This window comes from Tursiops truncatus, chromosome 9 (assembly GCF_011762595.2).
Source record: "Tursiops truncatus isolate mTurTru1 chromosome 9, mTurTru1.mat.Y, whole genome shotgun sequence".
NCBI lineage: Eukaryota > Metazoa > Chordata > Mammalia > Artiodactyla > Delphinidae > Tursiops > Tursiops truncatus.
Genome location: NC_047042.1, coordinates 51,682,066 through 51,700,541, shown reverse-complemented (window position 1 = coordinate 51,700,541; position 18,476 = coordinate 51,682,066). Strand labels below are relative to the sequence as shown.

General features: G+C 38.6%; 1 protein-coding gene across 1 annotated transcript in view; it reads right to left on the bottom strand.

Annotated features, from left to right (window-relative positions):
- Positions 1-4,727: 4,727 nt before the first annotated feature.
- LOC109548609 (protein FAM237B) overlaps positions 4,728-18,476 on the bottom strand; it is a 42,532-nt gene continuing 28,783 nt past the window's right edge. Inside the window, exon 3 of the mRNA XM_073809742.1 lies at positions 4,728-5,150. Coding sequence (XP_073665843.1) covers positions 4,728-5,147 — 420 coding nt within the window. The 5' untranslated portion in view covers positions 5,148-5,150. The remainder of the gene's footprint in view (positions 5,151-18,476) is intronic.

Below are 18,476 nucleotides of genomic sequence, written 5' to 3'. Positions count from 1 at the left end.
GTGTGCACACAGCAGTGTACTGGTTAAATGTATAACAACCAGCTCTGCAAGGGGAAAAAACCCTTATTTGTAGTGTTTGCCAATCCCACTATGACCAATTTCAAGCTACCAACATGGTGCTACTGAAGGCAGAGTTGGGAAGACATGCATAGAATCCACTTTCATTATCAGATAAAAGACGGCTCCAACACCCCACTGGGCCCACCTTCTCTTACTTTCTCCTCCCTCTTCCCCTCACCCCTCCTCCCCCAATTCACATTCCTCCAGGAATTTTTCATTATTCTGTTTGTAAGGATAGTAGCATCTGCCATGAGAGGAGAAATTGCAATTGTTGCTATTGTTCTAATTAGAATGAGTTACCAGCGACCTCTCACCCTGGCCCAGCTGCCCATTCTCCTTGTGGCTCACAGGAGTACATAATGTGCATCAGCTTATCAGTGAGCTTTGTGCTCTCTTGAATCCCTTTCTCTATTACCACCACCCCCAAGAAGATAGTAAACAGCATAATTTGTTCCTCTTCTTCACAGGCAGCCCTAAGCACAAAGGTTCCATGTAAAGGGGAGTTACTGAGACACAAGAATGGATGTGGGTAGGAACATGCAACGATGAGACGCCCACACAAAAAGCACCAGATACACGTTCAGTTACATCTGAGATACACATAGAATCGAGATGAAGTGTCCATGGCTAAAAGCAATGAATGTTTACTCCAATTTGTAGACTATAAGTTCCTTCCTCAGATTCTAAGCTCCCTAAAGACAAGACAGAAACCACGTCTCATTCATTATTGTAACCAACACCTCAGTAAATAAATTATTGAATAAGTGTGATGGTGGCCTCAGCTCCTGGCAACCTTCCCCTCAACTTCTGCAAAGGCAGCAAAGTCCTGAGCTCAAAGGGAAGGCTCAGCCAACAAAATACTATACCGGGAATGCTAAACATGGACATGTTAAAGTAGTTCAAATGTATGTGCTTCGTAACAGTGATAGACTTTCTCTAAAATGAGGCATAAATACTATTACATTAATATAACCAGTGGGTAGAAACAGAATTGATATTTCTTGGCTGAACATTATTTTTTGTATGTAGTACAACTTGGTATCTCCAGATTGATTAGGACTGACTGCAGTCAAAATAATCTGTGAGTTCTGTAGAACTTCTCCCTGTTGTAGATCTTACCCATCAGGAAGAGGAAAGGTAAAATAGGGCAGGTTATTACCTAGCAGCCATTTAACAGAGGAAGAAATGTACACAGATGGAGGGTAGTAAGGTTGCTTCATCCAGACACTTGCACTTGGTAGACAGACGATACCCAAGTTCGCATATTACAATTCCAGCCACCTGGCAGCGAGCCAGTGAAATCAGTCCCTCCGTCTGACAGGGTCACTAATTCTAACACGTCTCCATCTCTCCTCACATCCTGTGCTCCCACCATACCACTTCTAAGCCCTAGGGGATTTGTGCCTCTCCCATCCAGCCTGGCTGAAAGGTGGACAGTATATTTCCTTCCATGAGTCAACTGATAACAAAATTTCAGCTCCCAGACTTCTGCTAATAAACTAAATGAAAAGAAAGTCAAGAAAATAAAAACAGAGTTGAGTGAGCACAGATGAAAGTGGCTTCAACACTCTTCGGTAATGAGATTTTTAACACATGAGGGAGGAGTTCATTCCATGATTAGACCCTGTTAGCCAGTGCTTGCTCATATTGGATGAAAACCAGTGAATAATTAGGTGAACAACTTTTGTTCATCTGGTCCTCAGTCTGCCTTCTGAAACACAGGGTACATTTCATATCACAGGAAAAAACTATAATGTTCACCCTCAGTCTTTCTGGGTCAAATATCCAGTTTATTTAGTCATTCCAGACTATGAACCTGGCCAGCCCTTTCTGAAGTGCTACAGTTTGTGATTATTCCTCTATACTGAGACCAACAGAACCGAGCAACAATTTACAGGTGTAACAGGACACATGGAGGGTATAATGAAACTAGTCGCTCTCATTTTTACACACCTGCCAACATAGCCTGGGCTTACATTAGTTTCATTGGCAACCATGTTTCATAATCGCTTGTATTTATTTTAATTTATGTAGATATTTCCTTTTCAAGGAGGTGGAACATAACTCCCCATTCCCTAAAGTGTGGGTAATGCTTAGCGCCTCGCTTCCAAAGAATACAACATAGAAAGAGAAGGGAAAGTAACTTTACAGCCAAGAAACCTGGCAGATACTACCTCAGCCAGGGTTAAACGCCATCTGTGTTATGTCATGTTGACAGCATGTACCCTTGATAGGAAGTGCTGAGAACAGTGCTTTACTCCTGTAGTTTTCCCCAAAAATCCTATGACCCCAGTCTAACCATGAGAAAAACATTAGGCAAACCCAAATTGAGGGACGTTCTGCAATACAACTGACCAGCATCGGGAAGTGTCAAGGTCATCAAAAACATCTTCTTAGAGCCTAACTCATTGTAAGTGGTGTCCTGGATAGGATCCTGGAACAGAAAAAGGACATTAGGGGAAAACTAGTGAAATTCAAATAAAATATGAAGTTTAATTTAAAATGTATCAGTATTGGTTCATTAGTTATGACAAACATATGACTAACGTAAGATGTGAACAATAAGAAAAAATGGGTGAGGCATATACAAGAAGTCTTTGCACTAGCCTTGCAACTTTTCTGCAAACTTAAAACTATTCTAAAGTAAAAATTTTATTTAAAGAAAAAAAAATTCTATAGGAAAAGCAGAGGAACTTTAAGCATAGATGCTCAATTTTTATCCATTTTATCACCTCATGAAGAAATATTTTGGGAGCAATATTAGATGATTTGCTGTCTTTTTTCAGCTTTCAGTGCTCTGGAAAATAACTGGTTATGAGTTAAGTTATATGAGTTCAGCATAAACCCCAAACTGAGAAACTGACTGAGTCTTTACCATAATAGCACTGCAAGAATTGGTGGGTTTGGGGGTTTTATTTTTTTTGGATGATCTGTCTGATCTAGTCTGATGATTTTGAATAGGGCAAAAGAGAAATACATATTGTTCCCCACTCAACCCTATGTTGGCTACAATTCCTCTTTCTTGGAAAAAAAACATATTTTGACATCATAAAAGTGCTTTTGAATTATATTATTTCCTGCTGCATCTTTGTCCCACAGCAATGACAACTCTGGGAGTCAAGGATTGTGTGTGGATTGCTCAGCAGTGTACCTCCAAGCTCAATGAATTTTTTTGAATGAATAAATGATGAAAAAAGAATAAAATTTTCTATATACAAATGACATGATTTGTGCCCAAAACTGGGGGGATTTAACAGAACATTATATCTAAGTACCATCAAAAAGGTTTAAGATGGGGACTTCCCTGGTGGCGCAGTGGTTAAGAATCCACCTGCCTATGCAGGGGACGTGGGTTCGAGCCCGGTCTGCGAAGATCCCACATGCCACGGAGCAACTGATCCCGTGCGCCACAACTACTGAGCCTGCACTCTAGAGCCCTCGTGCCACCACTACTGAAGCCCGCGTGCCTAGAGCCTGAGCTCCGCAACAAGAGAAGCCACCACAATGAGAAGCCCTCGCACTGCAACAAAGAGTAGCCCCTGCTCGCTGCAACTAGAGAAAGCACGCATGCGGCAACGAAGACCCAACACAGCCAAAAATAAATAAATAAATAAATTTATAAATAAATAAAATAAAAAATAAAATTAACTGTTTTTCTGCTTGCTATTCCTTTTTTTAAATGAGGACTATAAAAATGAGAACATAAAACAAAATTTTAGGCCTTAATGCATAGAAAAATAATATATAGCTTGGTGATGGGATACATATATCAGAAGCCACACAGTACACTACATCAAGATTAAATATTACTTTTTAGGATAATACTGGCATTAGTTTTGGCACAGTTTTGAAGTCAAAATTATGTAGAAGATACCTGATAAAACTGGTTACAATTTTACTGCACTGATTGTTGTATTAAAAAATATGTTGTATTTGCATTTTAAGTGGTTTTTTCTTTAAAAAAAAAAAGGCTTTACAAAGATGCCTTCTAAATTAAAAATTATTGACAAAATACCCCAAAATATGGAAATGATAATTCAATAGCCATAAAACAATTACATATCAACAAAAATACAATCTTCATCAATATTAAAGAATTAGAAATAATTTTGATAAATGCTACAGGAAATATTCGAGCTCATAAATACTGACACAGGGTTAAATTTTCAAGTTGGTGTCATCTTGCTTGAGGTATTTTCTGTGTTCTCTTAAATGTAAAACTCATGTTTTGTAAAATCCAGTCCTATAAGGTTAGAGAAGAAAAATTGTTAACATTTGTTCTAATATGAACTCTTAAGATTCCCTCCCTTTAAACAACCCTATTGAAACAATTAATTTCAAAAGCCTAAATACATGTGGATGTTTAAAATTTTTTTCAACAAATGTAATATGAATAATTACATGGCTAAATGGCTTTCTTATGAACTACTCATGGGGAAAAAATAAGATGATAATCTAATGATCTACAAAAATATATCATTCCAAGATGATTTAGAATCTAGTATTTGCACATCAGACCTCCTCTGGTTTCTAAATAATATAAAATCAGTAAAAATGAAAATCAAAGCTGATCATATTAGGAAAGAATATGGCAAATTTGTTAGCTTATTAGATAAACTTTAAAAATCAGAAAGATTAAATATTGAATTTTTAAGAAAACTAAACTGCTATTCTCTTAAGTACACATTTAAATTACCTCCTGTTATCTTCTGTGGAAAATTATACTTGGGAGGCATCACCTGTCTTCTGCCCATTCCATGGGATCTTGAAAGCAAGCAGTCTACATACATGTCCCAGAAATCCTGAGCTATGCTTAAGAAGACATTATAATGTCTAGGCTGCTGGGATTTTTGCAGGAACAACATGAAATTCCAGAAAGAATCCACAGTGTGCTCTATCTTGATTTCCTTGAGATCTATCAGTGTCAAGGAGCAAGCATTCCAGCACTGGAGATCAATGTCTTCCATGATCCCTGGGCTGTTGCTGGCAAGCACCCCCTTTTGAAATTCAAAATCCGCGTTAATCAGATTCATCAGCATCATGCAGCCCAGAGGTAGGTAGAACCATCTTCTTGTGGCAAAATTCATATTCTATACAGAAAAAAAAAATGAAGATATATTTTTAACTTAAAATTATTCAATTACTTGATCTGTTTAAACCTAAAAAGTTATAACTACTTATGTATTTGGTTTTTATCAAACCTAAAAAATTATAAATACTTATGTATTTGGTTTTGATCAAGTCAAATTTGCCTACTATGTATTTATTGGTTTTCCTCTAAGTTGCTGACTCTCAGACTTTCCTTCGAAAGGATATAACAACAGCTTTACCAACATTCTGATAAACAGTCTTCAGGAGCCACTGAAATCCAACACATGTTTATGAAGTTGTGATACATTCATTTCATCAAAGACCTTTGGAGCTGAAAGAAACTCTAAAACGCATGTGTTCCAACCTTCTGCTTTTACAGATTAGAAAAATTCTCAGTGATATGATTCAGCAAGTTCTCAGGTCTCCTGTCTCTCTATCCAAGACTCCTACCACAATACATTTCAACCAAGAAGATCAAAATGCAGCCCTTTCTACAGGTAACCATAAAAAATGGTGTGTGTGGTTTTCTTTAAATTGACGCTTTCCAATCTATCAAGTGTTGGATGCTCAAGCACCATTTTAGGTTTCAAAGTTACTGATGAAATTTATTCATTGAAAAAATATTTGTTATGCACTGATATCTGGTGGATCCCTGACTTTTCTCAGGTTGTTCAGGAGCTGGTTAGAGAAGATTAACATACATACACAAAGGAGCACGAAGACAAGAAAAGTGATATAAGCCAATATGACATGGTGCAGCACCAATAACATTCAGCAAAATCTAGGTATTTTCTCACGATTCTTTGCACAAGTTTCCCTGAAAACTGATTGCTCAGTAAATCGGCCTGAAGCCTATAGGTGAAGTCAAGGTCTAAATTCGCTTTGAATGGCCCTACCATTCCAGGCTGGCATTGGAAATGTCCCTGACACAACCTTGACAGCCAGGTCGGAGGAGTGGAGCGGCGAGGACAGATCCGGAAGACAGTACTCACCTTCTTCCCCGTAAACCACTGTCCTCCACTCCCCCCTAACCACCGCCCCCCCCGAAAAAAGAAGTTAGGTTAAAGAGACAAACTCAACGAAGCAAATTTAAACTTAGGTTAGTCGGGTCGTTTCACGTTGTGGAAAATTGTGCAGGTTTCCCAAACAGAGCTGACAGTGGCCAGTTTATAATACAAAGGACTGAGTGGGACCAGAGAATTTTATTCCTCAAGAATTTCAGGTTACCCTCCGGATCAGTGCTCTCCTGCCGGGTCGGGTCACCTGGACGCAGACAGGGAGCCCGCGGGGAATTGTACCTCTCTTAGGCGGCTGAGGCGAGCGTCCGGGTGCGATGTCGTGCGTGCGCTGCGCTCCCTCGAGGGATGAGGGCGGCTCTTGACTGGAAGGGACAAGAGGTCTCTGAGACTCCCACCCCCTGACCAGCCGAACCCACCACTACAGGCTGGTGACAGGTGGAAGCGGTGCTCTGCGACCTGCCGCCAGCGCACCCCGGACGCCCTGAACTCGACCTAGGGAACCGTCTCGGCCGCACCGCGCTCCGGAGCCAAGCGGCTCAGCTCCCCGGGAGCTGCGCTGCGAAATCTGCTGCAGCCGCTGGGGGCTCGAAGTCAGCCCTGCAGCCCGAACCACGCTCCCCTTCTAGAGACTGAGTGAGGGGGCAGAGTGTGTGGCCGCTCTCAAGGCCCCGCCCTCACCTTGCCCACCTCCCCAGTCCCGAGACTCAGGAACAAGGACAGTGTGAAAAAGAGTAAAGTCACAAGAGTATCTCACTAATGATGATAGATGAAAGATCCTAAACAAAATATTATCAAACCAAATTCAGCAGGATTTAGGAAAATACACATCCGTATCAAGCTGGGATTATCCCAGGGATGCAAAGATCAACATATGAAAATCAATTAGTGGATTCACCACAAAAACAAACTGAAGAGAGAAACCACTTGATTAAATGCAACACCCATTCAAGATAAAAAACAATAAAAAACCTCTTAGTAAACTAAGAATAGAAGTGAATTTCCTTAACCTCTCAAACGTTATCCACCAAAACCCTACAGCAAGCATCTTTCTATGGTAAATCATTAAAAGTATTCTCTTTTAGAGTCAGGTACCAAAATGTTCATTGCAGCTCTATTTAGAATAGCCAGGACATGGAAGCAACCTAAGTGTTCATCAACAGATGAATGGATAAAGAAGATGTGGCACATATATACAATGGAATACTACTCGGCCATAAAAAGAAATGAAACTGAGTTATTTGTAGCTAGGTGGATGGACCTAGAGACTGTCATACAGAGTGAAGTAAGTCAGAAAGAGAAAAACAAATACCGTATGTTAACACATATATATGGAATCTAAAAAAAAAAAAAGGTGCTGAAGAACCTAGGGGCAAGACGGGAATAAAGACACAGACCTACCAAAGAATGGACTTGAGGATATGGGGAGGCGGAAGGGTAAGCTGTGACAAAGTGAGAGAGTGGCATGGACATATATACACTACCAAACGTAAAATAGAGAGCTAGTGGGAAGCAGCCACATAGCACAGGGAGATCAGCTCTGTGCTTTGTGACCACCTGGAGTGGTGGGATAGGGAGGGTGGGAGGGAGGGAGATGCAAGAGGGAAGAGATATGGGGACATATGTATATGTATAACTGATTCACTTTGTTGTAAAGCAGAAACTAACACACCATTGTAAAAGCAATTATACTCCAATAAAGATGTTAAAAATAAATAAATAAATAAAAGTATTCTCTTTTAAATTAATAACAAGACAAGGATTATCTTTGTTAACATTCAAAACAATACCCTCAAAGAAAGGTTAAAAAAAAAAGGAGGGAAGATAAGGATTAGAAAGGAAGAAACAGAACTTTTCAGTCTAGTGGGGAGGCAGCAAAGCTATTGGTTTAGCATGGAGCTTAGAGATCAACTGCCTGGATTTAAATCCCACCTTCCAGGTTCAAATGAAAATTTTTGACTTTGGGCAGTTACTTAATCTCTTTGTGACTTAGTTTCCTTATCGGTAAAATGGGGATTAAAAAATAAACCTGGGGCTTCCCTGGTGCACAGTGGTTGAGAGTCCGCCTGCCAATGCAGGGGACACAGGTTCATGCCCTAGTCTGGGAAGATCCCACATACCGCGGAGCGGCTAGGTCCATGAGCCATGGCCACTGAGCCTGCGCGTCCGGAGCCTGTGCTCCGCAATGGGAGAGGCCACAACAGTGAGAGGCCCGCGTACCGCAAAATAAATAAATAAATAATAAATAAACCTGTTTCATAGGGATGTTGAGATAATTAAATAAATATTTGTGAAGTGTATGGAATAGTGCCTACACATAGTAAGAATGCTATGTATGTGTTTGTTTTTGTAAATAAATTATATCCACAAACTATTTTACAAGAGTTTTGTAAGGTTTTGTAAGGTGTCTGAATATAAGCTCAATCTAAAATATCCACTGCATCTCTATACCTGAGAAACAAACAATATAAATTAGAAAAGAGATGTTATTTATAATAAGAAAAAAATATAAGATATCTAGAAATAAATGCAACGAGAACATTAAATCCTTTATGGAGAATTTTTTTCTTGAAAGGCATTAAAAAAATTTCAACAAAAAGAATGCTAATATGTGGTCTAAAGATATCTATCTTCCCAAAATAATACACAAATTTTCAACCAAAATCATATCAGGGTTAATGAAAAGTTATTCTAAAAGGTATATGGTAGAGAAAAGATCCAAAATAGCTAAGCTTTTCCTAAAGAACAACAATAAGGAAAGGGGACTCACTGGTGATTAAACAGGATGTCATTGGCTCAGGAAAAGAGAAATTAACCCACTGAGTAGATTAGAGAGCCTAAAAACAGACGTATACATTTATAGACTTATATGTGACAGAACCAGCATTGCAGATCTGTAAGGCAACAGTGTCTTTTTCACTAACTGAGGCTAAGACGATTGGTTATCCATACAGAGAAAAAAAAAAAAAAAGTGGATTCCTGGGAACCCCCTGGAGGTCCAGTGGTTAGGACTCTGCTTTCACTGCGAAGGGCTCAGATTCGATCCCTGGTTGGGGAACGATGATCCTGAAAGTCCTGCAGTGTGGCCAAAAAAAAGTAGATTCCTACCTCATACAATCGCAAAAATCAATCCCAAGTAGATTAAGAATTTCAATGTGAAAAGCAAAGCATTGTAACTTTAAGAAGAAATTCAGAATATCTTTCTGATCTTGAGGTTGGCAAGCATTATACAAAATACAAGTAGTGCTAAGCATAAAAGAAAAATTAATACATTTGACTACATTAAAATTAAATCTGTTAATCACAAGACACCATAAATAAAGATAAAAGATAAGTATAATCTGGGAGAAGACTTTTACAGCACATATAACCACAAATGGATTAGAATTAGGATCTAAGATATAAGAATCTTCCAAGGAATCAACAAGAAAAAGACAAATACCACAACAGAAAACTAGGCAAAAGGCTTAGAGGGCCATTTCATAAATAAGGAAACATAAATAATGAATGATTGAATAAGTATATTCATAACCTCATTGCAAGCAAGGAAGTTCAAATAGTGAAAGACCATAATAAGATATGAACTCACACCCATCAGGTCGTCAAAAATTAAGAAGTCTAGCAAAATCAAGTGTTGGTGAGCATATGAAGGGTATTAGTCAGGGTTATCTAGAGAAACATGGGCTAAATAAACAGAGAGATGACAGAGAGAGAGAGAGAGAGACAGACAGAGAGAGAGAGACTGATTTAGTATAAGGAATTAGCTCACATGATTATGGAGGCTGGGAAGTCCCATGATCAGCTGTCTGCAAGCTCGTGACCCAGGAAATCTGGTGGTGTAGTTCCAGTCTAAGTCCAAAGGCCTGAGAACCAGGAGAGCCAATGATGTAAATCATAGTCCAAGTTAAAGAGAAGACCAACGTCCCAGATCAACAGTCAGGCAGAGAGAGCAAGGGAGGGCCATCTTCGTTCAGTCTGCTAATTCAAATGTTAATCTCATCCAAAAGTACCATCACAGACATACCCAGAAATACTATTTAACCAAATATCTGGGCACTCCATGGCCCAGTCAAGGTGACATATATACTTAACCATCACATGAAACAACAGGGACTCTTCTTACACAGTGCTAGGAAGACTGTAAATTAGTTCAATTAGTCTAGAGCACAAATTGGCACTACCTTGTGAGTCCGAACAAGCACACAATCTACAATAAATCTTTTTACTCCCAGGAAAGATCTTGAAGAAACTCTTGTACATGGGCACCAAGAGACATACACTATAATGGAATGTTCATAGTAGCACTCTTCATAAAAGCCAGAAACATGGAAACAATCATAATGACCTAATGGTTAACAGGAGAATAGATAAATTAACCATGGTACATTCACAAAATGGGATGTAATTCGGCAGTGAAAATGAATAGACTGCAGCTATATGCATTATAGATGAAAAAAGCAAATTGCAGAAGATACCATCTTTATAAATTTCAAAGACAAGCAAAATGAAACCACATGTTCTCTATAAATACATATATATGATAATGTAATTTTAATGGTAAGGAAGTGATTAACACAAAATTCAGGAGAGTGGTTACGTTTGAGGGAATGAGATGTAGAAGAACGCACAGAGAGCTTCTATGGATGGTAAATTTACTAGTCTTTATGATTACAGTTGCCAACAAATATGTGTTAGGTATATTCTTTTCTACTGTCAAATAATGCATGTCAAAACTTCTAGGATAGTGACAAGACATATTTCAAATACATAAAGACAAAGCTTGGTGACTGGTCATATTGATATGAGATGGAAAGAAAAGAGAACTAACATTTTTGGCATGCATCCTTATGGGGGTGACAGTGACAATATGAAAAATGGAAAGGAAGATTAGTGGGGAGGATAAATTTGATTCAGGATGTGTTGCATTAGATTTGATTCTGGATCTTCTGAAGTATCTAAAATTTAGCTAGAAATTTAAGTTGAAAGGTCTCTGTTTTAATAGAAAATTACTTTTGCTATGAGAGTATACATTGATAAAAGAAAGTTGAGATGAAGATGGAAGACTATGTCCAAATTTAGGGGTCCATGAACTTCAGATAGAATCAGTGAAGGAAGAAGAGATAGAACAATCAGCCTATACAAGCTCCAGGGTGGTATGATGTCACAGAACTAAAGGGAGGATGCTATGGTCTGAATGTTTGTGTCCTCCAAAAAATTTATATGTTGAAATTCTAATCCCCAAAGGTGATGGTATTAGGAGGTAGAGCCTGTGGGAAGTGTTTAAGTCATGCAGGTGGAACCCTCCTGAATGCGATCAGTGCTTTATAAAGGAGGTTCCAGAGGGATCCCCAGACCCTTTTACCAAGTGAGGACACAGCAAGAAGTAGGTAGTCTGCAATCCAGAAAAGGGCCTTCACTAAAACCCAGCCATGCAGGCACCCTGATCTTGGACTTCTAGACTTTAGAACAGTGAAAAATAAATTTCTCTTGTTTATAAGCTACACAGTCTCTGGTATTTTGTTATGTTATCCTGAATGGACTAAGACCGAAGATACAGCTGAAGAATCAGAAGACTGCTATAGGTCAAACACTTGGAGAATTGGTCTTGAAATAATATTTTTCATTTGGCAAAAAGAAGGTGTAGTGGTGAAACTCAAAAGTACATAGTACCTTTAAAAATAGCCATGATAAATTCATGTGGAAGCTTTGATTTAACAGGTGGTTAAGGTCAAGTTAACTAATCCATCTAATTATCATTATATCTAAAAGAATCCCTAAGTAATAAGAACTATGTTTTCCACGCTATGTACCATTTTTATTAAAATCATCTTCGAAGATGGTGGAGTAGAAGGACATGCTCTCAGTCCCTCTTGCGAGAGCACCAGAATCACAACTAACTGTTGAACAATCATTGACAGGAAGACACTGGAATTCACCAGAAAAGACACCCCACATCCAAAGACAAAGGAGAGGCCACAATGAGACAGTACGAGGGGTGCAATCACAATAAAATCAAATCCCATAACTGCTGTGTGGGTGACTCACAAACTGGAGAACACTTATACCACAGAAATCCACCCACTGGAGTGAAGGTTCTGAGCCCCACGTCAAGCTTTGAAACCTGGGGGTCCGGAAATGGGAGGAGGAATTCCGAGAGAAACAGACTTTGAAGGTTACTGGGATTTGATTGCAGGACTTTGACAGGACTGGGGGAAACAGAGACTCTACTCTTGGGAGGGCACACACAAAGTAGTGTGTGCATCGGGACCCAGGGGAAGGAGCAGTGAACCCAGCGGAGACTGAACCAGACCTACCTGCTAGTGTTGGAGAATCTCCTGCAGAGGCGGGGGGAGGCTGTGGCTCACTGTGAGGACAAGGACACTGGCAGCAGAAATTCTGGGAAGTACTCCTTGGCATGACCTCTCCCAGAGTCTGCCATTAGTCCCACAAAGAGCCTGCATAGGCTCCAGTGTTGGATCGCCTTAGGACAAACAACCAACCGGGAGGGAACCCAGCCCACCCATCAGCAGTCAAGCAGATTAAAGTTTTACTGAGCTCTGCCCACCAGAGCAAAAGCCAGCTCTACCCACCACCAGTCCCTTCCATCAGGAAACTTGCACAAGCCTCTTAGATAGCCTCATCCACCAGAGGGCAGACAGCAGAAGCAAGAACTACAATCCTGCAGCCTGTGGAACAAAAACCACATTCACAGATAGATAGACAAGATGAAAAGGCAGAGGGCTATGTACCAGATGAAAGTACAAGATAAAACCCCAGAAAAACAACTAAATGAAGTGGAGATAGGCAACCTTCTAGAAAAAGAATTCAGAATAATGATAGTGAAGATGATCCAGGACCTTGGAAAAAGAATGCAGACAAAGATCGAAAAGATGCAAGAAATGTATAACAAAGACCTAGAAGAATTAAAGAACAAACAAACAGAGATGAACAATACAATAACTGAAATGAAAACTCTACTAGAAGGAATCAATAGCAAAATAACTGAGGTAGAAGAACAGATAAGGGACCTGGAAGACAGAATGGTGGAATTCACTGCTGCAGAACAGAATAAAGAAAAAAGAATGAAAAGAAATGAAGACAGCCTAAGAGACCTCTGGGACAACATGAAACACAACAACATTCGCATTATAGGGGTCCCAGAAGGAGAAGAGAGAGAGAAAGGACCTGAGAAAATATTTGAAGAGATTATAGTCGAAAACTTCCCTAACATGGGAAAGGAAACAGACACCCAAGTCCAGGGAGTACAGACAGTCCCATACAGGATAAACCAAAGGAGAAACATGCGGAGACACATAGTAATCAAATTGGCAAAAATTAAAGACACATAAAAATTATTGAAAGCAACAAGGGAAAAACGACAAATAACATACAAGGGAACTCCCATAAGGTTAACAGCTGATTTCTCAGCAGAAACTGTACAAGCCACAAGGGAGTGGCAATGATATACTTAAAGTGATGAAAGGAAAGAACCTACAATCAAGATTACTCTACGGAGCAAGGATCTCATTCAGATTCGATGGAGAAGTCAAAAGCCTTACAGACAAGCAAAAGATAAGAGAATTCAGCACCACCAAACCAGCTCTACAACAAATGCTAAAGGCACTTTTCTAAGAGGGAAACACAAGAGAAGAAAAGGATCTACAAAAACAAACCCAAACCAATTAAGAAAATGGTAATAGGAACATACATCTCAATAGTTACCTAAAACGTGAATGGATTAAATGTTTCAACCAAAATGGAAAGGCTTGCTGAATGGATACAAAAACAAGACCCATATATATGCTGTCTACAAGAGACCCACTTCAGACCTAGGGACACATACAGACTGAAAGTGAGAGGATGGAAAAAGATATTCCATGTAAATGGAAATCAAAAGAAAGTTGGAGTAGCGATACTCATATAAGATAAAATAGACTTTAAAATAAAGAATGTTACAAGACACAAGGAAGAATACTACATAATGATCAAGGGATCAATCCAAGAAGAAGATAAAACAATTATAAATATATATTCACCCAACATAGGAGCACCTCAATACATAAGGCAACTGCTAACAGCTATAAAAGAGGAAATCGACAGTAACACAATAATAGTGGGGGACTTTAACACCTAACATACACCAATCGACAGATCATCCACACAGAAAATTCATAAGGAAACAGAAGCTTTAAATGACACAATAGACCAGATAGATTTAATTGATATTTATAGGACATCCCATCCTAAAATAGCAGATTACACTTTCTTCTCAAGTGTGCATGGAACATTCTAGAGGATAAACCACATCTTGGGTCACCAATCAAGCCTCAGTAAATTTAAGAAAATTGAAATTATATCAAGCATCTTTTCTGACCACAATGCTATGAGATTAGAAATCCAGGATTAGATTAGAAGTCCAGGACCAGATGGCTTCACAGGTGAAGTCTATCAAACATTTAGAGAATAGCTAACACCCATCTTTCTCAAACTCTTACAAAAAATTGCAGAGGAAGGAACACTCCCAAACTCATTCTATGAGGCCACCATCACCCTGATACCAAAACCAGACAAAGATACTACAAAAAAAGAAATTACAGACCAATATCACTGATGAATATAGATGCAAATATCCTCAACAAAATACTAGCAAACAGAATCGAACAACGCATTAAAAGGATCATACACCATGATCAAGTGGGATTTATCCCAGGGATGCAAGGATTCTTCAATATACGCAAATCAATCAATGTGATACACCATATTAACAAACTGAAGAATAGAAACCATATGATCATCTCAATAGATGCAGAAAAAGCTTTTGACAATATTCAACACCGATTTATGATAAAAAAAACTCCAGAAAGTGGGCATAGAGGGAACCTACCTCAACACAATAAAGGCCATATACAACAAACCCACAGCAAACATCATTCTCAGTGGTGAAAAACTGAAAGCTTTTCCTCTAAGATCAGGAACAAGACAAGGATGTCCACTCTCACCACTATTATTCAACATAGTTTTGGAAGTCCTAACCACAGCAAACAGAGAAGAAAAAGAAAGAAAAGGAATCCAAATTGCAAAAGAAGTAAAACTGTCACTGTTTGTAGATGACATGATACTATACATAGAGAATACTAAAGATGCCACCAGAAAACTACTAGAGCTAATCAATGTATTTGGTAAAGTTGCAGGACACAAAATTAATTCACAGAAATCTCTTGCATTCCTATATACTAATGATGAAAAATCTGAAAGAGAAATACTCCCATTTACCATTGCAACAAAAAGAATAAAAAACCTAGAAATAAACCTACCTAGGGAGACAAAAGACCTGTATACAGAAAACTATAAGACAATGATGAAAGAAATTAAAGAGGATACAAACAGATGGAGAGATATACCATGTTCTTGGATTGGAAGAATCAATATTGTGAAAATGACTATACTCCCCAAAGTAATCTACAGATTCAATGCAATCCCTATCAAATTACCAGTGGCATTTTTTACAGAACCAGAACAAAAAATCTTAAAATTTATATGGAGACACAAAAGACCCCGAATAGCCAAAGCAGTCTTGAAAGAAAACAACGGAGCTGGAGGAATCAGAGTCCCTGACTTCAGACTGTACTACAAAGCTACAGTAATCAAGACAATATGGTACTGGCACAAAAACAGACACATAGATCAATGGAAAAAGATAGAAAGCTCAGAGATAAACCCACGCCCCTATGGTCAACTAATCTATGACAAAGGAGGCAAGGATATAAAATGCAGAAAAGACAGTCTCTTTAATAAGTGGTGCTGGGAAAACTGGACAGCTACATGTAAAAGAATGAAATTACAACACTCCCTAACACCATAACAAAAATAAACTGAAAATGGATTTGAGACCTAAATGTAAGACCGGACACTATAAAACCCTTAGGGGAAAACATAGGAAGAACACTCTTTGACATAAATCACAGCAAGATTTTTTTGATCCACCTCCTAGAGTAATGGAAATAAAAACAAAAATAAACAAATGCGACCTAATGAAACTTCAAAGCTCTTGCACAGCAAAGGAAACCATAAACCAAGACGAAAAGACACTTCTCAGAATGGGAGAAAATATTTGTAAATGAATCAATGAAGAAAAGATTAGTCTCCAAAATATATAAACAGCTCATACAGCTCAATAGTAAAAAAAACAAACAACCCAATCCAAAAATGGGAAGAAGACCTAAATAGACATTTCTCCAAAGAAGACATACAGATGGCCAAGAGGCACATGAAAAGCTGCTCAACATCACTAATTATTAGAGAAATGCAAATCAAAACTACAATGAGGTGTCACCTCACACCAGTTAGAATGGGCATCATCAGAAAATCTATAAACAACAAATGCTGGAGAGGGTGTGGTGAAAAGGTAACCCTCCTGCACTGTTGGTGGGAATGTAAATTGATACAGCCACTATGGAGAACAGTATGGAGGTTCCTTAAAAAATTAAAAATAGAATTACCATATGACCCAGCAATGCCACTACTGGGAACATACCCAGAGAAAATCATTATTCAAAAAGACACATGCACCCTAATGTTCATTGCAGCATTATTTCCAATAGTCAGGTTATGGAAGCAACCTAAATGCCCATCAACAGACGAATGAATAAAGAAATGTGGTACATATAGACAATGGAATATTACGCAGCCATAAAAAGGAACAAAATTGGGTCATTTGTAGAGATGTGGATGGATCTAGAGACTGTCATACAGAGTGAAGTAAGTCAGAAAGAGAAAAACAAGTATCGTATCTTAATGTATATATGTGGAACCTAGAAAAATGGTACAGATGAACCGGTTTGCAGGGCAGAAATTGAGACACAGATGTAGAGAACAAACGTCTGGACACCAAGGGGGGAAAGTGGCGGGGCTGTGGGTGGTGGTGTGATGATTTGGGAGATTGGGATTGACATGTATACACTGATGTGTATAAAATGGATGACCAATAAGTATTTTTAAAAATAAATAAATAAAATCATCTTCACCAGCAGCAACATATTCATCACCACCCTATCATGATCCTTCTATTCCCAGCATATTCCCATTGTCCCCAGATTTCATCTCTGAATTATATCATATCTCTCCTTTTCTCTCTGTCAATTTAGGCACTGATCCCACTTCTAAGTCCCTTCCATTTAATTCAGCCTTTCTTCTGCAATTAGGTATTCATTTTCACTACAATATTTGGCATATATCACTACATTGGTTGTCTTTTTTTTTCTTTCTATGGGAACATGTAATCTTCCCTACTAGTTTATAATAATACTATCTTTACTTCCTGTTCTTCTAGTGACTGGCATATGACACAATCAGCACTCAATAAATATCTTTATCTGATTTCTACTTCATATCCATGATATTCCCTCCACTTAGGGAGTTTTGTCAGCTTTACACAAGGCAAACCCAAGTCTTTCAGAACTCTAGTGCTCCCTGTGAAGACTTCCTGGGTTAGTCAGGCCAGTGGCCTATTCATTTGCCCCCATTCTTCCTACCTTCCAATCACTTAGCTGAAGTTCTGTCACACTTTTGTTTATCCCATTTCTTTTCTTTTTTTTTTATTTTTTAACATCTTTATTGGAGTATAATTGCTTTACAATGGTGTGTTAGTTTCTGCTGTATAACAAAGTGAATCAGCTATAAGTATACATATAACCCCTTATCTCCTCCCTCTTGTATCTCCCTCCCACCCTCCCTAACCCACCCCTCTAGGTGGTCACAAAGCACAGAGCTGATTTCCCTGTGCTATGCGGCTGCTTCCCACTAGCTATCTATTTATCCCATTTCTTCTTTATACAGCTTGTTTCTCCAGGAAATACTGCCATAATCACACCCTCAGAGAATTCAGAAGAGCACTCCACAGACAGCAAGGACATGTTGACTAATGCTGAATACCCACAAAAAGAATAATTTTTCAATTCACTGACTTTCTGACTCATTATAATGAAAGACATTAATTTAAAAAATCTATGATTGCAATTGCCTCTAGTAATCCTTAATAACAATGTATTTATCAAAGTGTGATTCAATGACCTTGGGGAGAAAGAGGGCAGGAAATGAAGTTGAAACAAACAAGTACCCTGCAGAGAAAACAAGCACTAGTTGACTGCTGAGTAATTGAAGGGAAAGTAGACATTATATTTTTCAGGAACACAGGAGACAAAGAAGCACAAAATAGTGACTCTGAGACAGGAGAAAAAGTGTTCAAGAGAGAAGTCGAAAAAATATCATATAATCCTTACCCCTGACAAAAAAGACCATTAACAGAAATAG